Below are 21,541 nucleotides of genomic sequence, written 5' to 3'. Positions count from 1 at the left end.
TGCACTCGTCTCACAGCCAGCTGTACATAGAGACCAGTGTTATTTGTCCAGCTCGGGAGGACAGCTCGTTTTGGTGAAAATTAGGTTGTAGCTCGTTGTCTACCTTACTACTGTGAGAAAGAGGTGTCGTTTGTGTTTTATTAACATCTCACTTATGAGTTATTGATCCAGGAAGTTCGAATCTATGACTATATTTTCAACTTGAAGAACTGTGTCTCTGCGCCCCAGCCGTTTCAGACCCTCCCGCTCCCTCATTTACATACAGCTTGAAAAGCCAAATGGAAAATGGAAAGGATTAAACTGAATATGTCAAATGGTAAATGTTAAAATCTAACAAAAAAATTTTTTAAATCCCAAATGGTAATGGGCAAATGCAAAAATCTTAATTTAGTTTTTTCCATTCAAGTTATCAATTTAAGCATTTCCACTTAAGCTTTTCCAATTCCCATTTTGAGTTTCATAATTGATGTTTCCCTTTCCTATTTCCATTGTCATTTTCAATTTCATCTTTACAATTTAAGCTTTATGTTTGAGCATTTCCATTTAAGCTTTTGCATTTTAAATTTCACATTTTCCAGTGTCATTTTACATTTTCAAATTATCATTTTACATTTTAAATTTGCTTTTTCTTTTTAACATTTAATTATGGCCTGATTATTCCTAGTAGTGGAGTAAAATAAAAATCCATTTAATTTTCTCTCTTAATTCTCTATTTGGACTTTTAATTGTGACCAAATACTAAATCCCCCATGGTGTTTGGGCAGGTTAAAAAAAAATCAACAATGTTTTATTGCTTTTTGCAGGTTCGAGCAGGCCTTTATCAACCGTCTGCTTGGGGAGCAGTTGGGCAGGGAGACTCAGTACGTCTGGATTGGGCTCCAGGACATGAAGAACACAGGGGAGTACCAGTGGTTGAGTCAAGGTGGCGCTCTGGATGCGGTCACATACACTAACTGGGGCTGGTCTCAACCAGGTTAGTTACACACTGCACCATTTAGCATTGCTGCAGTCAGACAGATCTGTTAGTACCTAAACAACATGTCAGGGGGGTTTGGCCATGTCCCACCAATCTCACAGGAATTGTGTTAATTGTGTTAATTGTGTTAATATTCATCTGTTTGACATTTTGTTTTGTATTTTGGAGAGTTTCAGTACCATAAAGCGGATTTACATGTGCATTAATGCATGGCTTTGTTCATTTATGTGTCTGTGCTCATGTACTTTCTGAGTGAGTGTGTTGGGATCCATGGTTCCATTAACACATATGTGGGTTTTGGATTATTAAGGGGTTTTTTAATCTGCACACAGTGATTACTTTCCATTTGTTTTTGTGTACTTTTTAGCGCGGGACGGAGGATGCGTGGTGGTGTCGACAGCAAAACCACTGGGCAAGTGGGAGGTGAAAAACTGTACCAATTTCAAAGCTGGCACTATTTGTAAAAGGGACATCACTCAACCACCACCCCCGGAACCAGAACCAGGCCTCAACATATCATGTCCTAATGGATGGGTGTCCAAACCAGACATAAGATACTGCTACAAGGTGTGTGTGACTGTGTCCGCAGACCTAGTTTTCCACAGTAGTCCCAACACTGGTACATTTCATGGCATCAGAGAGGGTGGACTGCGGTGCCAGTTTTGAACTGTGCCTCTCTGTGGCAGGTCTTCCACGGGGAGAGGCTGAGCAGGAAGCGGTCATGGGAGGAAGCTGAAAGATTTTGCCAGGCTCTCGGTGCCAACCTGCCCAGCTTCACACAGCAGGAGGAGATGAGAGCCTTACACTCTGTCATGAGAGACACTATCAGGTACACATGCCAACACACACAATAACACAAAAGCATGTATCCATTTTGTGACCATAAATATTGTTTTGTGATAGGGCATAAAGACAGTACGGCATAAATTGTGTGTGGGGACGGGGGTGCTGTGTGTGTGTGTGTGTGTGTGTGTGTGTGTGTGTGTGTGTGTGTGTGTGTGTGTGTGTGTGTGTGTGTGTGTGTGTGTGTGTGTGTTTTGCATGGGTGATGATCATTTTGTCTTAGACTGGTACTACTGGCAGAAGCTGAATGACAAACATATGGGTTTGTCCTCACTGTCACACCAGGGTTCATCCTCCTTTTAAAAGCTTTCTTGTCTTATAAACACCCAGTGCTTCTGTTGTGCATTGGAATAAACACACTGTCCTCTAACTTCCACTCATTTGAAGAAAGCATGCCATTTTCATTTATTTTGGACAAAGTTCGTCCCACTTTACTTTCTATAGTAAAACACCAAGATCCCTTTTGCAGTTGCTCAACAGATTTCCGTCATTTTGTTTCATGGTGTCCTTTCTTTTTGGATAAGCGAGAGCCATAAACATACTACATAATGAGGTCAGTGGACAAAGTTTGATCCATGGTAGTGGATTAATGTCTCATGTTGTCTCTGTTCCAGCGATAATCGTTTCTTCTGGGTAGGGCTAAACAGGAGAGACCCAGCAGACCACTCCTGGAAGTGGAGTGATGGCAGACCTGTGAGTACACGACAAACATGCACACTGCAAAAAAGGTCCAACCTTGCAAGTTTTTTTTTTTCATATGTCAAAAATGTCTGCCAGTGCTGTGAGATAGTTTCACTTGTTTGCATTGCAAATCATTTCGAAATGTACATTAAATTAATGACATTATCTTGAACTTAGTCTATGGCCCCCCTATTTTCAGATTAGATTAGTCATACATAAAGTTTGCAGTCAGTTTGCAATGTTAACAAGTAAAATTATTTCTGTCAACAGTTTTCACTTGTTACTAGGAAAATAAGACTGACATTTAAGACTGAATTCGAGACTGAATTACCTGTTAAGATGGAAATACTTGCAGGTATATAGCAATCCAAGCCAAGTACGCTTAACTCTTTTGTACAGATCCACTGGTTTAAAGCAGGTTTATTTGGACTCTGTTATTACACTCTTGATGAAAGATATTGTCGCTGAATTTAACATATTTCATCCATGGGTCCACAACAGGTCTCAATGGGTATTTTGCATCAGGAATTCCATGAGGATGATGAATACAACCGGAACTGTGCTGCATTTAAGGTTGGCTTGCACAGGGCATGTTCTTTAGAAACTTAAATGTCAGCTGGGGAGCTTTTTAGATCAAGGCCAATTGCACACTTATTTGTGGGCTTTACTGCGACTACTGTAATCCACCCCAGTCAAACAGTAGGCAGAATAGCATAGATTCAGTCTGAGAGTTTACATACTTTGTCATCATTATGGATTATAGCACCATTTTTTTTCATAGGAATTTTATTTATAGTACTGTATAATGATGTGGTGTTGAAACGTGCCTTCTCCTATAGTTTTGACTCCCATTCTCTTGTCTGTGTCATTGCCAGACAATGAAAAGCAGCCTGAAACAATTGTTCGTGTTTCAGTTCCACGGCTTCCCTCACAGACCTTTCTATGCCACACCGTTTCACTGTGATGCAAGCCTAGAATGGGTCTGCCAGATCCCCAGAGGTAAGGCTGCACACCAAGCCACCGTCTGTTGTGTTCGGTATGCAGGCACACAAGTGTGTGTCGTTTTTGTTTATGAAGAGCTCGCATCTCATCATTGAGGCAGTGTCATTGTGTTATGGACGGCATTGGCATTTGACTGTCATGTAGTAACCAATATGCATACATCGCTCATTTGATTTATTAAAGCTGTATGAGGGAATATTTTTATGGCAAAATATTACCTTTTCATTGCTATTAGTTTTGAAAATATCCACCAAGCCAAATGAGGAAAATAAAGCCCCAGAAAACTGTGACATGGATTTGTTTCATGAATTTACCGATTTACCACCAATTCGTCGATTGCTGAACACGTTCGGTGCAGGAAGTGACTTGTTTATATATTTATAGACGGACATTTATCTAATGCAGTGTTTCTCAACCCAGTCCTCAAGGAACCCCTATCCTGCAGATTTTCATTGTAACCCTGCATAGGTAGCCCTGCTTGTACTTACTCAACCAATCATCTCGCAGCTATTAATTATGCAAGGTGTGCAACATCTGACAAAATTCATTGCTGATTGGTTGAATAACTACAAACAGGTACCTATTCAGGGTTACAAAGAAAATATGCAGGATAGGGGTTCCTTGAGGACTGGGTTGAGAAACACTGATCTAATGTGTCTTTATGCATGCTCAATAATCCAGGTAAGGAAATCACAGAAGGGCATCCAGGTAGCGTAGCAGTCTATTCCGTTGCCTACCAACATGGGGATCACTGGTTTGAATCCCCATTCTACCTCCGGCTTGGTCGGGCGTCCCTACAGACACAATTGGACATGTCTGCGGGTGGTGGGAAGCCGGATGTGGGAATGTGTCCTGGTTGCTGCGCCTGTTCAGGGGGGAGGGGAAACTGGGGATAATAGCGTGATCTTCCCACGCGCTATGTCCCCCTGTTGAAACTCCTCACTGTCAGGTGAAAAGAAGCGGCTGGTGACTCCACATGTATCGGAGGAGGCATGTGGTAGTCTGCAACCTTCCCCGGATCGGCAGAGGGGGTGGTGTAGCAACCGGGGCGGCTCGGAAGAGTGGGGTAATTGGTCGGATACAATTGGGGAGAAAAAAGGGGGAAAAGCAACAAAAAAAAAAAAGGAAATCGCGGAAAGGTGAATCAGTTCATCTGGACACAATGTTTAGTGAGAGAAACGTTTCATCACTCATCTAAAGTAACCTCTTCAGTCTCAACTGACTGCAGGTATCCCCACCTTTATAAACAACACAGTGACACTACAACCGAAAATGAAACTGATCATTGTTGTAGGTCGTTATGCCAGTGTTGTTTATAGGAGTGGGGACACCTGCAGTCAGCTGAGACTGAAGAGGACACTTAGATGAGTGATGAAACGTTTCTCTCAGTAAACATTGTATCCAGATGAACTAATTCAACTTTATGTGATTTTATCTAAAATGTATATAAATTCAAAACGATTACTTTGATTTTGTTGGTTATAAACAAATGAAGGCATATGAGAAGTCACAGTGTTAGAAGCCATGGGCCATGATTTTCTTACGTCATTCAGGCGATATGAAATGGAATTTTGCAGATCGCAGTCGACCAAAATGGCGTGTCGCTTTGTCTGCCGCCATTGGGCAGAAATGACCTTTACCAGCTGTAACAACTCACAACACACTGAAAATAGACACACTAATAAAATTTGTTAAGAAAATATTTATGTGAAAAATATAGATATCTAACAAAAAAATGGTACCAGTACATAGAATTATATCAGTATTTGGAAGCCTTGGATCTGGTTTTTCTTGTTTTTGTTTTTTTTCCTCTCTCCACTCTTGTAACATGCTTACATGCTTATGTTTCAACAGGAAAGACACCACTGAACCCCGTGTGGTATCAGCCGGGTAAGCCTAAATGTTTTGAGCATCTGTTCTGATGGCCTTTTCTATCTTTCCGTATGTAATCAAAATGGTTGAAATGTCAGTGGTCAGAATTTTTGGGACTCAAAACTGATTTTATTAAAGTCGGAGTCAAATGGCTATTTGTTTGTGTTTGTGGTTTGGTGTTTTATGGGTCATCTCGATGGCTGAAATATGCAATTATTTATTTATTTAACCTTGCTGTCCTCTTGTGTTTTGCAGGTGGTCACCATGAGACATCCATCTTTGTAGATAACAAGGAGTTTTGGTTTGTGTCGGAGCCCAAGCTAACATTCGAGGAGGCAAAGCTCTATTGCAGTGTGAACGGCAGCAAACTGGCCGAACCGCATAGCTACACGGCTGCCAGACGGCTCCACCAGTTTTTGTCCAAGGTAAATTCACAGGAAAATAGGATTTGCAGTCAAGGATGATACATTTAGTATGAAAGCAATGTCTGTGAAGCTATCTGACTTATGTTCAGCCATCAGTGTCAAATAAAACAGAGCATGTGTGGTGGTGGCAGACCTGAAAGGCTCAATAATACTACCAGAGTTCATGGTCTCATTCCTACTGGGTAAGGCCTCGCTTAAAATGCACACCACAGCCCTGCATGACATTATCAGAACCAGAATGCTTTATTCATCCCCGAGGGGAAATGGGTTCTATTACAGACACCCATGCTCTAGTAAGAAAAAAACTAAAAACTAACAAGATAACAAGCAAATACAAACAAATAGAAACAAAACGCAGAAACAAATAGAAATAAAAGATAAAATAAGAAATAGAAATTAAATATTAACAAAATATATCAAGAAGCATGATGCTTATCTATCTATACTGCACTGCTGCAGCACAAAACAAACAGCACAAACAAAACCTGACAGGGTAACACAAGTCGAAGGGCCAGTCCAATGACCATCAACTCCGAGTGTCTGACACTGAGGGAGGAGTTGTAAAGTTTGATGGCCACAGGCAGGGATGACCTCCTGTGGCGCTCTGTAGTGCATTTCGGCAGAATTAGTCTATTACTAAAAGTACTCCTGTGCCCAACCAGCACGTCATGGAGTGGGTGGGAGACATTGTCCATGATGGCACATAATTTCAACAGTGTCCTCCTCTCAGAAACCACCGCCAGAGAATCCAGTTCCACCCCCCACAATGTCACCGGCCTTACAGATCATTTTATTGAACCTGTTTGCATCCACTACCCTGAATCTGCTGCCCCAACACACAACAGCAAACAGGAGAGCACTGGCCACCACAGACTCACACCACATCCTGAGTATTGTCTGGCAGATTTTGAAGGACCTCAGCCTCCTCAAAAAGTAGAGACGGCTCTGTCCCTTCTTGTAGAGGGCATCAGTGTTCTTAGCCCAGTCCCGTTTATTGTCTATATACCCCCCAAAGTACTTGTAGTATTCCACATATTCCATCTTATATCTTATGGATATGAGAATCTACAAATTGGCATATGTTAGGTCTTACGTTGTAATGTAAATGCATCGCTAAGTATGATTTGTGATATTGAACAGGTGTCAAGTTCATCGAAGCAAAGCTGGTGGGCTGACATAAGGAACCCAGGACGATTTTTCCCCATGACGTAAATCAACACACAAACACACACAAATACAAAATAAAACAAATATTTATGACAAATATCACTATCTATTGATTAAAACAAGGTTGGATGTATAAATAAAGCTGACTAAATGAAATGTGTGCTTTGTGCTTTCACAGGTACAGCCAGATTAATTACTATTACAAAGTATTCCAGGGGAGGTGCACCTCTTTAAGTCATGAAAACCTTTTCCCAGGTGGATTCAAAATTCTTTATTTTTCTATACAGTCAAGCTTAATTTCAAACCCATTCTGGTATTGATCCACAAAGAGATCAGAAAAAAACGTCCAGTGTACATCAGTTGATTTGATTTCAATCAATGGACTGTCCTACTAGACTGTCCTCCACCTAAAAGCCTCTCTGACTTTCTCCCATGCGTCATTTTTTCCCTTACAGAGTACGACTACAGTTGCGAGCAGGAACTGCCATTTATATGCGAGAGGCACAACACAACGTCGGTGGAGAGAAACCCGCTTGAGCCTCATGCAGGAGGACTGCCCTGTGGAAAGGACTCTTTGGCCTTCAGGGATAAGGTTTGACTCTTACAGATTCACAATGCAACACTGAAATAAGCTTAGATCGCTGGAACACCAACAACACAAGTACTAAACCGTAAGGAGGTATGTAATTATATGCAAGTGCAAGGATCAGAGAGGCCGGGACGTGATGTTGTCCCTGGAACTGTAGAACGATCGTGCAAGAGGTGTTGTGTAAGAGGAAGAAATACGGGCCAAAGGTGGAAGGAGATTTTTTTTTTTCATTTTATACTTCAAAATAAGAGCATGTCAGATGGCGTAGATAGAGGATGAGGATAGGAGGTGTCATGTACAGGGGTGAGACATGAGGTTTCAGCACCACCCACTGGGCATCAGATGGTAAAGCCTCCTTAGTGGAGCGATATCAGGCTGGTAATGATGAGACAAACATCTTTTTTTTTTTTCTTCCATGTAAATAGAAGTTATCTAATACAATGATGTGTCAGAATGTGACAACAACCTTAGAGACCAACAAGCTGCTTACTGCAACAAATGACCACTTTGTAATTATTTGGTGCCAACACACTTAACAATCAAGCCAAGGTTCCAACATGTCCTTGAACACCTGGAAATTCACTTTATAGACTAGTTTTTCAGTCACAGAAAATACCTTGAAAAGGTTAGAAAGGATTAGAACTGATTAAATGTGCTGGAGATAATATTGAGGTCACATAACATCGTAACATTAGGTTATTTACCAGCTGAAACTGCGTATTTGTAGTATAATTTTTAGCTGAGAATGCGTGCTATTAGCCATATTTTCAGCTGCTGAGATTAAACATCAGGGCTTTTAGTATTTGGGGGGTCTGTTCAGTGACCAGCTAAAAGTTATGTAGTCGTGAGCGTCTGGGTAGCGTGATGGTCTATTCTGTTGCCTACCAACATGGGGATCGCCGGTTCGAATCCCCATGTTGCCTCCGGCTTGGTCGGGCGTCCCTACAGACACAATTGGCCGTGTCTGCGGTTGGGAAGCCGGATGTGGGTATGTGTCCTGGTTGCTGCACTAGTGCCTCCCCTGGTTGGTCGGGACGCCTGTTTGAGGGGGAACTGGGGGGAGTAGCGTGATCCTCCCACGTGCTGCATCCCCTGGTGAAACTCCTCACTGTCAGGTGAGAAGAAGCTGCTGGCGACTCCACATGTATCGGAGGAGGCATGTGGTAGTCTGCAGCCCTCCCTGGATCAGCAGAGGGGGTGGAGCAGCGACCGGGACGACTCGGAAGAGTGGGTTAATTGGCCAAGTACAATTGGGGAGAAAAGGGGGGGGGAATCTAGCGTTGCACCCGTATGACCTTATGCTGAAGTCAATGTCTTTGTTCTTAACTTGGTGAGAAATATCAGTGATAAAATGATAAATGTTAGATGAACGGGTTTTGTGTGTGTGTGTGTTTGCGTGCGTATCAGTCGGTCAGTCCGTCTGTCCATCTTTAGTGATTGTAGCGAGGATTCCATACTGAATGATATGGCCTTCCCTGAGAAACAGCTGTTATTGTACAACCAAGCAAAAGTCATGGAAAGTGATTTCCTAAAAAGAGTGGGAACCCTGCAAGCGAAAATAAGGAAAAAATAATCTCCAATAAACACACATGACCTTTTCTATGTTAAACCCTTCATATTTGGGGTTGTATCATGCTGGTACATAGCAGCCACATCTTTGTATATCAATTTAGCTTGGGTAAACCCTAATGTGATTTCAATTCCTTGTTTTTCAGTGTTACACGATGATTAAACCCAGTCTCTCTCTGGCATTCAATGATGCTGATGAGAAATGCCAGACCCTGAGAGGAACTTTGGTCACGATATCTGACCAAGTGGAGCAAGGTGAGGACATGTACACCGCCATTCCTCTAGTGATGCATTCGAGTGAATTTGACCTGTTCATCAAAGTCAACCACCAACATCTCAAAAATATATTCATGTGAGAGCGTCCGGGTGGCGTAGCGGTCTATTCCGTTGCCTACCAACACGGGGATCGCCGGTTCGAATCCCTGTGTTACCTCCGGCTTGGTCGGGCGTCCCTACGGACACAATTGGCCATGTCTGCGGGTGGGAAGCCGGATGTTTGTGTGTGTCCTGGTCGCTGCACTGGCGCCTCCTCTGGTCGTTCGGGGTGCCTGTTAGGGGGGGAGGGGGAACTGGGGGGAATAGCGTGATCCTCCCATGCACTACGTCCCCCTAGTGAAACTCCTCACTGTCAGGTGAAAAGCAGCTGGCGACTCCACGTGTATCGGGGGAGGCATGTGGTAGTCCGCAGCCCTCGCCGGATCGGCAGAGGGGGTGGAGCAGCAACGGGGACAGCTCAGAAGAGTGGGGGAATTGGCCAATTACAATTGGGGAGAAAAGGGAGGGAGCTAAAAAAAAATCATATTCATATATATATATATATATATATATGTGGACCGCTTGCTGTGTGTCCCCGCTGGTTTTTAATCCTGACAGTCTTCCATGAGAACAGGATTTTATTCTCTGCCATTGCTTGTCAGATGCAGAGTGACGTTTACTTGAAAGCACAGAGGATAAAAGGTTTTCTAATAATTATCTCATCCGTGTATTTGTGTAGATTTCCTCACCACCCTGTTGCCGGACATGACAAAAATGCAAAATATATGGATCGGTCTGAAACTCGACACAAATGACCCAAAATGGGTGGATCAAAGCCCGGTCTCCTTCCTTAACTTTAACCCCCTACTTCACGGCATGTTGAGGCCTATCCGAATCCATGTAAGTTCTCTCTTCTCTATATTTCCTTATTGCAGCTGCTTCAGAGGTCAGAGTTGAAAATCTTGTGCTACAAACCTTTGCTGGCATTTACTGAAAGAATATTTCTACAAAAAAAAATACACACACACAATGTGCATACTCACAAATTAGTGATATTTTAGTGTGCAAATCATTTCAGTGACATTTTTTTCAAAATTACCTGTGACAAACATTGACATAAGATAAATTAATCAAATTCACAAGTAGCTCCTTTATTATACTCAAGTGGTAACACAAAGTAATGATACCATTGCATGGAGAAGTAAGATCTCAGTGCTCCGTCATTGCTTTTGTTCCTCTTCCCTATTTTGTGCTTCTGCAGTCTAATGGAAGCCTTGTTATGAAACATGAATCTGTTTTAATAATTTTAAACCTCGGATCTTTGCCTTATCTGTCTGCAAAGCTGTTTTGAATGTCTAAAATGTTTGCATGCATTTATCTGTGTGCGCGTATACACATTTCTAGATATATGTATATATTTTTATTTTTTTGTGGATTGTTCTCTGCAGAAATTGCTTACAGAAACTGTGGAGTTGTGTGTGTTCATGATCAACAATCCCAGTTCCTCCATGATGGGAACCTGGGACTATAGCGTCTGCACTGACCAGCAGTATCTGTCCATTTGCCAGCACTATGCAGGTAATTCACGAAGACCAGTGTGACCAAAAAAAGCAAATGCTACAGGCTTATATGTAAGAATAAATGTGTTATATTCTACCATTTTAAAATATTTATCCTATCATGTTATTTAAATATTTGATATACTTGCACACTACTAAAACAAACACATATGCAGGCTATGCTATCAAGATCCTTCTTGTGAAAGATGAAGGAGAGTCTTTACTGTTAAACAAAGAATGCAAACTTCCCTCTGATGTTAGATAAACCAGAAGAGCCCCGGGTCTCTTCGGAGCCCATCCACGTCAACAACCACACCTTCCTGCTGCTACAGAGCAACCTTAGCTGGTCCGAGGCTCTAGAGCAGTGTAAGACAAGGGACATGGACCTGGCGAGCGTGGCAGATACTTTGTTGCAATCCGTCCTTACCGTGCACGTGAGCCGCGCACGTACACCCATGTGGATTGGTCTCTTTAGCGAAGATGTAAGTTGTATATATATCAAAGGCTGCCGCTACCTAAATTTTAAACTTTTTTCTTTTCTTTTTTTTAGCTCCACGTTTTAGCTGTTGAAATTATTTTCTTTTCTTTTGCATCATGTTTTCTCTAAGGATACACTTTTGTTTTCAAAGAAAGTTGAATCAGTTCATCTGGACACAACGTTTCTTGAGAGAGAAACATTTCATCCCTCATCTCAATAAATGTTGTGTCCAGATGAACTGACTCAACTTTCTTTGATTTTCTTACCTGGATCTTTGAGCATACATAAAGACACGTGTGTTTATTTATTTATTTTTGTCTATGTGGGCAGGATGGGATCCACTACAACTGGATAGACCACAGTCACACCATATTCAGCCGCTGGTCTTCCGAGGCCACGAGTGGCTCCTGTGTTTACTTGGACACTGATGGGTTCTGGAAAACCACCGAGTGTGAGGAGAAGCTGGGAGGTGCCATCTGCCACAAACCACATGGTGAGTTGCACCGGTGTAACACCAAAATGTGCCACCGTTGTAAATTGTGACCTCCGTTAGGCCACGCAAAAAGTAGGGAACACTCCAAGATCGTTTGGTGGTGGACTGGCAGACATCCCGGGGCGGTAATGGCTCAGGAGGCAGAGCAGGTGGTCTGATAACTGGAGGGTTGCTGGTTTGATCCTCGGCTCCTCCTCGGAAAAATGAAGGTGTCTCTGAGCAAGACACCTAACCGCTAACTGTTCTCAATGAACTGGTTGTTAACTTGCATGGCTGACACCACCATCGGTGTATGTGTACGCATGCATGTGTGTGTGTGCGTGGGTGAATGTGAGGCATTAATTGCAAAACACTTTCAGTGGCTGTTACAGCTAGAAAAGCGCTATGTAAAATGAAGTTCATTTAACATTTACCTCAAAGTCCTCCTGCCCCCTGGTTAAGTTTAGGTATAGGTTTGGCATGGTTGAAGTCAGGGTAACAATCTGAGGTGGTGGCTGCCCCTTAAAAAACGCCATCTAGTGACAAGGTGGAGTTGATGCTTTCTGTGCATTTAGGACAACTATTGTCAATTCTCAGATTAAAAGTCGGTTCCCAGATAGTGGCTGTGGGTCTGAAATTACAACGCAGTGGACCACAGTTCAGCAGGGTAACAGCAACTGGGAAGAAGCTATTTCTGAGCTGTTAAATCGCATCAATACCACAACATCATCATGTGATATTCACATTCAAGCTGAAATCTGCCATTTTTCTCCAATTAATTGTTATTTCATTGTTATTTTATCCATCTGGACCATGGAGTCAGGTTACTTAATACTAACTGACATCCTTTACCGTGGTTGGAAACACTGTCCAGTCTCTATACCGCTTTTTCAGCAGGTTGCTCCAAATTGTGCAGTGGCAAACACGCTGGTGCTGGAAACAACTGATGTGATGCCGATGTGGTGACGTTTCTATTGGACAAACAGTCAATATTACAAGTGTACAACAGTGAATAACAAAATGAGGAAATAACAGCTGTCTTATCTATCTATAAAAAGTCACAAAAGGAGAAAAGTGCTGTCTTCTGAATATCTCAGTTATGGCACTATTAAACATTATGGCACGAAAAGTACTGAAAAAAAATGGTAGATTAGAAAAAAATGGCCTGTGACAAATAAAAGCCTGGTTCTCTCTTCAGCTGAGGTAAATAAGCAACCCGGCCACTATTTAAGAATTCACAGTATATGGTCACAATTTGCAACGGTCACAGAATTTGGTCTAACACCGGGTATGCTCAGCACGGCCAACAGCAGCGGGATAGATTTAAAATGGAGAACATCAGCTTGTTGTTTACACTGGCTGGAGAGCAGAAGCTGAGTATCTAAGCATGTATTTATATGTGTAATGGCCTGGAATAACTGAACATCTATTTTCATTTTCATAAATCCGTGACCATTTTCATTTAGACAGTGATATTTTATAGGAGATCACACATGCATCGGAGATGTGCTCATATAGGAAATAAACAACCCATAACCACAAGAAGACACATGTATTTGGTTCCAACATACAATATATAAATACTACAATCTCCTAACAGGCACAGAATAGGAGCGGTCTGTGCTTGGCAACAATCATGCATGCTGTGAAAACCCAACTTTAGGGAAATAAGTTGGTTTAAGGGAATCTTTTTTTTTCCCGCATTTAGATTTGAATATATGTACACTGGTTCACAGTAAAAGGCAAGAAGGGCTTAGCATGGTCAGGGCTAACCCAGAATACTCCAAACATAAAATAAAATCTATTTGAAGCTACATCGGGGAAACTAAACAGATGCTGGCCAAGAGGGTGGCACGACACAGGAAAGCTAACACGTCAGGCCAGGACTCCATAGTCTACACCCATTACACCCATCTACAGGCCAGGGGCCACTCTTTCAAGGATGAGGATGTGCACATCCTTGATAGGGAGGAACGCTGGTTTGAACGGGGAGCCAAAGAGGCCATCTATGTTAAGAGGGAACGATCATCCCTGAACTGGGCGGGGGGGGGGCTAATAGTACATCTCTCATCATCTTACAATGCTGTGATTGCAGCCATTCCCCAGTACTTTGTGAATTGTACACATGGCTATTGAAACTCTAGTTAATGGTCGCGGCAATTTGCATATGAAACCGGTCACTGGTTTCAGTTGTTACGCCACTGTATTGTTTATAAGGATGGGGATACCTGCAGTCAGTTGAGACTGAAGAGGTCTAGATGAGTGATGAAATATTTCTCCCAATAAACCTTGGGTCCAGAACTGACTGAACATTCTAGGATCTCTACGGTTAGCAAGATGTAGAGTCACACTTTTTTTTCATTTGGAAGAAAGAAAAAAAGAAAAAAGCAATCCTGATGATGAAGACAAGGCTAAGATGTTTGGCTTACCTGTGGACACCAGGCACTAGCTAGCTCTAGCCCTGCTGGAGAAATGGCTTAAAAGTTGAGGTCTCTAGCCCTGTTTAGCTTCATTGTAATAAGTGGAACATTTATCCCTTAAGAGCTTTTTTGAGCTGAAAATCATGTTCAAAGATGCCTGGCAAGAATTTTTTTTACCGTTTTTAGGGTAACGGTCACTCTATTCACCAAGTACATTGCATCTATAGAGATTCATATTGATTGCTTTGGTGTAAATAAAGTACTTTTGTAGTTATACCCATCATACATGGGTCATGGAAATAATCTGCAGTACTTACGGAGGCTTGAAGAGGTCCCATAGAAATTGAACGCTGAACTCAGGGTATCTGTCATGAAGAAATACTGATGTATTGCTTTCATCCAGCTTCTGTCTGTTTGCATAAGAATTAGAATGCTTTTCTATTGCATAACTGTCTAGTTCTCTGGATTGTTTTGCTCTCAGTATCTGAATATCTACTAATGTGAGGTCTGTGTGTTGTGAGAAAAACATAACTGCACATGTGCAAGGATAAACACGTTGTCTTGGAGCTCAGGAGGTAGAGCGGATCGTCTTTGCTGGTTCGATCACCAGCTCCTCTAGAGAGTGTGTTGAAATGTCCTTGAGCAAGACGCTGAACACGCGCTTGCATGGCAGCCCCTCCCGTAAGTGTATGAATGTGTGTGCGAATGGTTGAATTTGAGGCAAACAAGCACTTTGAGTGATTGGTAGACTAGAAAAGCGCTAATGCAGTCCATTTACCAATCTGTTGTGGATTTATTTATTGCTAAAGGAAACTACTCTACAAGTTATAGAGTCATTTATCTCATTAAATGATATACAGAGAGTAAAATTTTCATTTTATACATTGCAGAGGAAACCGTCACCACACCGGAGGAGCATGTAGTTTCATGCCCTCACAAGATAAATGGAGCAAACTGGATCCCCTTCAAGAACAACTGTTACTCTTTCCAGCTGGTCTTCTCCAGATGGGAACATTTTGAAAAGGGACAGATTCAAGAGACCTGCAAGAACATTTGTAAGAATCTGTCTGCAAACAAATTTTGTTTAATATCATTGCAAAACTCACTAGCAGTTTGCCAGATTGATGTGTAATGAAAACGAGGGGGACAGTGATCATGACAAAGGTGGACATTGGGTTACGTGTGTGTTTCAGATTCGAGTGCGGATATTTTAACTATCCGGAATGCAGAGGAGAATGAGTTTGTCAGAGGACAGCTCCTGCCCTTTAAAGACCTGGTCCAGTTTGTGTGGCTGGGGCTGTTCAAAGATGACATTGGTGGGTGCTTTTCCAGTTCTGTTGTAAATGCACAGTATCCATGGCCACTATAATTGACAGTCTTTGTGGACATCTTTTCCTCCCAAATCTCTTCTGCCACAGCAAAACTTAAAGAAAACAATGCATAACTACTGTGAATCTTCAGTCTGTGTTTTGACTCAAGTGCCATTTTGTTTCACACTATGAAGTGTGATGTGTGGTGGAAATTGGCAGTGTCTTTACTGTGCATTCTGTTGCAGATAACCAGATAAAGTGGTACGATGGCACCACCGTGCAGTACTCCAACTGGAGATATGGAAGACCGGATATAGAGGGAAAGTTCATGGCTGGTCTAGACTCTGAAGGTGTCTGGGAGCTCATAACAAACCAGCATTATTTTGCAGCCTTCAGACAGAGGAGCATTGTGGTCTGCAAACTTGAAAACGGTTTGTGGGGTTTTTTTGTTTTTTGTTTGGGGACAGTTCTTCCTTCTTCTTGCATGCTTTAATGCTGTTACCAGAAACATGATGTTGTCGAAATCATCTTACACGATTTTAACTCTGGTCTCTTCTTTGCTTTGATCCTCGCTTCCCAAGAACCGAAAGAACAGTACCATCACTCAGTGAAGAATTTTCAGCACTATGGCAACTTAACATACCAGGTTGTGACCAAAAGGCTGAGTTGGTTCCAGGCCCTGGAGGAGTGTGGGCGGCGTGGAGGGCACCTGGCGAGTATTCATGACACCCAGCACGATGCCCATGTGAAACTCCTCACAAGGACAGACGGCTTTCGGCTGTGGATCGGCCTATCCAACCAGGACGTAAGAGGCTCTGGTTGGCGCGATAGCAATATCTTTCACAACAAACTGTTGTCCAGAAGAACTACACTAACAAGACTGTCTCCCTGCATGCAGGCAAAAGGCTCAGCTCAAGAGTGGTCTGATGGGACCAGATACGACTACAAAGCCGTCATTTCTGACTCCCGGGAGGGGTCTGGCTCGGGTGGTCACCAGGCTGGCTGTGTATTTGTTACCCCTACTGGGGGCTGGGTCAGGGCTGACTGTCACAGCTTGATGGATGGAGCCATCTGTTACAACACCACCATCACCACAGCTTCCCAGAGTAAGTCTTCCCTGTGTCTAACCCTGAGCTTCTTGGCACAGGAATTGTTCCACTGTTACCATACGGGATGTAGAAACGTTTTTTTAAATTGAACATCACCGGGCAGCTTTATCCATCCGTCAATCTATCTATCTATCTATTTGTTAGTTTAACCTTTATTTAATCAGGAGCGTCTCATTGAGACAAGGTCAAACGAGACCTTCCCGATTAAATAAAGGTTAAATAAATAAATGGTTGATTATTTTGTATAGTTTTAAAGGAGAACATGACTCTTGAAAAGTTCTTGCTCTCATGCCCTATGGACGAGTTTTCTTTTATCTACTCTATGATCAATTCCCATAATGCCACATTACACTGACTGTGTTCCATTGTTTCTGGTGGTGTTATGAATTAGGGGCCAAACTTCAGGTGGTCCCGGAGGACAATAGGTGTCCCCAGACCAATGGTCTGTCTATGTGGATACAGCACCAGGACCACTGTTATGCATTTGACCTTAGCTTCTACAACTACAGTGTCTACAGCATGGAAGAGGCCAGGAGCATCTGTCAGGGTCTGGGTGAGACAAATTGACTTGCCTTTATTTCATTTCATGCTTCACTTGTTCCACTGGTAGGAAAACACAGCAATTAGACAATGAGGTGTTATATGTAATTTGTATTCTTATGAGGCAGTTGTAGTCAACCACCCCTGGATAGTGCTCAATAAATCTTACATTTTGTCTGTTTGCTTGTTGAATGCTTTATATTTTTTTCCTTGACAGATGCTCATGTGCTGACCATTAATACCAAAGAAGAGAATGACTTCGTAGCAAAATACATGTCTGATAATCCTCTCATCACCAGTCGAGTATGGCTGGGCATAGACTTTGATACTCAGGGTAAATTGCATCCTTTGATATGGAGGCTGGATAGTATGGATAACATACTGGATAGCATGTAAAAGAATGAGTCCACATAACTAATGTGGTGGTCAGTATTTAGCACGTGGTTGACACCGGACTGCAGGTCCATTCCAAAGCTAATTTCATCACATAACTCTTGACTGAAGACATTAGCTTCTATTTATAGGACACAACAATGTTCATTATCTTAAATCCTATGACCTGGCTTCTCTCTGCCAATTACTGTAAATGTCTAGTCTTTCTGATTGTTGACTTGTCCGTTGAGTCATTGCCATATACATTTACCAATTGCATCCATGAAGGAGCGAGCTCTAAGTGGGGCTCATAGGTGATGTGGCAGGGAATCGGCGGGTACCTCCCGATTTGATAGAACAATATTTAACTGCCGATTCTATACATATTACAATTTTTCAAATATCACAATATTGTGATTTGATACTCTAGTTTTTAAGGCTCTATCTCCTCTTATCTTTGGTTAAATGTGAAAACGACAATCCAAAGAAAGTGTACATGTACAACATACTGCATTTACTTTAACCCCTTTGTGTTACAGAGGGTTCAAACATGAGTATACTTCCCTGAGCAATCAAATTCAAACCTTCAGAGATGTAGTAATTATTACATCAAACCCCTTCACAGCAGCTGTTCATTATGCTTCACCATTAGGATTCAGGGAAATGCTGCGATATTCAAATCGTAGTCCGTTCATCTATTGTCCCTTTCATCCGCCCTGTGATTTTCTCTCTTCTCTTCTCTTCTCTCCTCGTCTCCATCATCTGTCCTCCCTGCTTTATTGTGACCTCTGTATCTGCCAGGCAAGCCTGTGGCCTGGGCGGATGGTTCAGCTCTGGCCTTCTTCAACTGGAAGGCGGGGTATGATGGGACAGGGGAGAAGTCCATCTGCGCTGTCATGGTGTCATCAGATGGAGGCTACTGGAGCCATGTCGGCTGCAAGAGCGCCCATAGTCGCGTTGTCTGCAAAGCGGCGTCAAGTGAGTGCTTCGTGGCCTGACCGCCACCCCTACAATTGCCTCTCAACACGAAAGCTCCAGCCCTCAAATAGTTACATGGCTGACTGACTCTGCAGAGCTAATTAATAGCAGACAGAAATGGCATTATTAGTGGTATTATGTAGACATGCATTGAACTGATGGACCAACTGTATTGACTGATACTATATATATATTTATATAAACATATTAATTAACAGATTACTTGCAGGCATTCCCGGCATACAGCAAACTCTGACAAATCACCATAGCTGCATAACAATAATTGGAGTGTAGCCATATATGAATTAAAACATGTCTGTAGAAATAACTGATTTAAATATGTATTGATCCCCTGATGGCAGAAGTACACACATCAGAACCCTTATAACCAGCTAACAAGTGGAGTATGTGTGTGATCCAAGGCTGATTAGAGCTTGATTAGATGCATATTGGCATACATTGGTTTGACACACTGCCTGTAATTTGCGTTAAGACTAAAAGTCAATGAAGACTTGAATGATTGGATGCTGAAGGTCCAAAGGGCAAAGCCTTAAGCATTCCCGGTGAGCCAGTCTTGGTACAGACAGTTCATTAAGATCAAACTATTTGACTTTGGAGCACTTTTTCCTCTTCTAAGTAAAAAAACAGCAAGGGCACATAGTGTCGTAGATGTGAAGCACAACTGTTTTTATTGTGTGTTCATTTGTAGCTTTCGAGTTTGGCAGTTCCCTGCCTGTTGTCACATATCTGTACACAAACTCCTAAAAACCCTAAACAGTGGCTGTGTGGCTTCTCTGAAAAGAATGGTGCGAGATCATTATCTTAAGTTTTAAATTGGAAGTAGGCCTGGTATCGACTGCACCTTTTCAGTTACGCAGCTAACGTTGCATGTTATTTACATCATACCATGATTGGATGCTCTAACGCTGACATAGTAAAGTATACACCAATCAGCCAGAACACCACCACCTGCCTAATATTGTGTAGGTCCCCCTCGTGCCGCCAAAATAGCTCTGACCCATCGAGGCATGGACTCCACAAGACCTCTGAAGGTGTCTTCTGATATCTGGCACCAAGACGTTAGCAGCAGATCCTTTAAGTCCTGTAAGTTACAAGGTGGGGCCTCCATGGATCAGACTTGTTTTTCCAACACATCCCACAAATGCTCGATTGGATTGAGATCTGGGGAATTTGGAGGCCAAAGCAACACCTTGAACTTTTTGTCAGGTTCCTCAAACCACTCCTGAACAATTTTTGCAGTGTGGCAGGGCGCATTATCCTGCTGACAGAGGCCACTGGCCTCAGGGAGTACCGTTGCCATAAAGGGGAGCACCTGGTCTGCAACAATGTTTAGGTAGGTGGCACGTGTCAAAGTAACATCCTCATGAATGCCAGGACCCAAGGTTTCCCAGCAGAACATTGCCCAGAGGGCATCCGAGTAGCATAGCGGTTATTCTGTTGCCTACCAACACGGGGATTGCCGGTTTGAATCCCCATGTTACCTCCGGCTTGGTCGGGCGTTCTTACAGACACAATTGGCCGTGTCTGCGGGTGGGAAGCCAGATTTGGGTATGTGTCATGGTTGCCGCACTAGCGCCTCCTCTGGTCGGTCGGGGCGCCTGTTCGGGAGTGGGAATAGCGTGATCCTCCCACGCGCTACGTCCCCCTGGCGGAACTCCTCACTGTCAGGTGAAAAGAAGCAGCTGGTGACTCCACATGTATCGGAGGAGGCATGCAGCCCTCCCCGGATCGGCAGAGGGGGTGGAGCAGTGACCGGGATGGCTCCGAAGAGTGGGGTAATTTGCCGGATACATTTGGGGAGAAAAATGGGGGGGAATCCCACCAAAAATGAACATTGCCCAAAGCATCACTCTGCCTCCGTCGGCATGCCTTATTCCCATAGTGCATCCTGGTGCCATCTCTTCCCCAGGTAAACAATGCACACCCGCCCGGCCGTCCACATGATGTGAAAGAAAACATGATTCATCAGACCAGGCCACCTTCTTCCATTGCTCCATTGTCCAGTTCTGCAGCTCACCTTACGCATGCCCATTTTTCCTGCTTCCAACACATCCAACTTCAAGAACTGACTGTTCACTTGCTGCCCAATATATCCCACCCCTCGACCGGTGCCATGGTAACGAGATAATCAATTTTATTCAATTACCTGTCAGTGGCTTTAAGGTTTTGGCTGATCGATGTATGCTTCTGCACAAAATTTAGCTTGTCCAAATCTTGTTTGTAGCTAACCAACAATCCAAAATCAGAAACACTTAAAAACTTTCATTCAAAATTTGTTTTGTTTGAGCAGGTTAAAGGTGATGGACTATGTCTTCGTTGCATCTGTTAATGGATTTCCTGGGAAATCCTACCTCGAACGAAACCACATGGGAAATATGAAGTGACCGAATATGAAGGAGTTTTAGAGAGAATAGTGATGGGGGTTGGTAGATGTGATGGGGCAGAAAAAAATATATCATGTCAATTATCTTACCAAAGATGATAATAATTTTTAAAAAACCCTAACAAATGTAACACTGAGTGAACAGTATATTGTTCTCCGGCTTGGTCGGGCGTCCCTACAGACACAATTGGCCATGTCTGTGGGTGGGAAGCCGGATGTGTGTGTGTCCTGGTCGCTGCACTGGCGCCTCCTCTGGTCGGTTGGGGTGCCTGTTCGGGGGGGAGGGGGAACTGGGGGGAATAGCGTGATCCTCCCACACGCTGCGTCCCCCTGGTGAAACTCCTCACTGTCAGGTGAAAAGAAGTGGCCGGCGACTCCACATGTATCGGAGGAGGCATGTGGTAGTCTGCAGCCCTCCCTGGATCAGCAGAGGGGGTGAAGCAGCAGCTGGGACAGCTCGGAAAATAAGGTAATTGGGGAGAAAAATGGAGGGGGGAAAAACCCAGTATATTGTTTTATA

At 43.0% G+C, this 21,541-nt stretch overlaps 1 protein-coding gene across 2 annotated transcripts in view; it reads left to right on the top strand.

The window, feature by feature from the left end:
* ly75 (lymphocyte antigen 75) overlaps positions 1–21,541 on the top strand; it is a 44,764-nt gene that overhangs the window by 21,933 nt on the left and 1,290 nt on the right. Inside the window, exons 11-34 of one of the 2 annotated variants that reach the window (XR_008810140.1) lie at positions 804–973; positions 1,344–1,543; positions 1,663–1,805; positions 2,434–2,512; positions 3,002–3,073; positions 3,376–3,499; positions 5,357–5,392; positions 5,630–5,799; positions 6,940–7,007; positions 7,145–7,221; positions 7,422–7,558; positions 9,271–9,379; positions 10,119–10,279; positions 10,828–10,957; positions 11,200–11,420; positions 11,747–11,909; positions 15,199–15,363; positions 15,502–15,624; positions 15,864–16,049; positions 16,200–16,423; positions 16,517–16,724; positions 17,119–17,280; positions 17,485–17,601; positions 18,446–18,617. Coding sequence is in view for 1 of the 2 variants with exons in the window: in XM_056278107.1 (XP_056134082.1) it covers positions 804–973; positions 1,344–1,543; positions 1,663–1,805; positions 2,434–2,512; positions 3,002–3,073; positions 3,376–3,499; positions 5,357–5,392; positions 5,630–5,799; positions 6,940–7,007; positions 7,145–7,221; positions 7,422–7,558; positions 9,271–9,379; positions 10,119–10,279; positions 10,828–10,957; positions 11,200–11,420; positions 11,747–11,909; positions 15,199–15,363; positions 15,502–15,624; positions 15,864–16,049; positions 16,200–16,423; positions 16,517–16,724; positions 17,119–17,280; positions 17,485–17,601; positions 18,441–18,617 (3,422 nt within the window). In the remaining variant the exon portion in view is untranslated. Of the gene's footprint in view, positions 1–803; positions 974–1,343; positions 1,544–1,662; positions 1,806–2,433; positions 2,513–3,001; positions 3,074–3,375; positions 3,500–5,356; positions 5,393–5,629; positions 5,800–6,939; positions 7,008–7,144; positions 7,222–7,421; positions 7,559–9,270; positions 9,380–10,118; positions 10,280–10,827; positions 10,958–11,199; positions 11,421–11,746; positions 11,910–15,198; positions 15,364–15,501; positions 15,625–15,863; positions 16,050–16,199; positions 16,424–16,516; positions 16,725–17,118; positions 17,281–17,484; positions 17,602–18,440; positions 18,618–21,541 lie in introns of both variants that reach the window. The other variant, XM_056278107.1, reaches the window with a different exon arrangement.

Source organism: Lampris incognitus, chromosome 4 (assembly GCF_029633865.1).
Source record: "Lampris incognitus isolate fLamInc1 chromosome 4, fLamInc1.hap2, whole genome shotgun sequence".
In the NCBI taxonomy this organism is placed as follows: domain Eukaryota; kingdom Metazoa; phylum Chordata; class Actinopteri; order Lampriformes; family Lampridae; genus Lampris; species Lampris incognitus.
The sequence above is the reverse complement of the archived record's forward strand: the minus strand, read 5'-3'. Positions and strand labels throughout refer to the sequence as shown.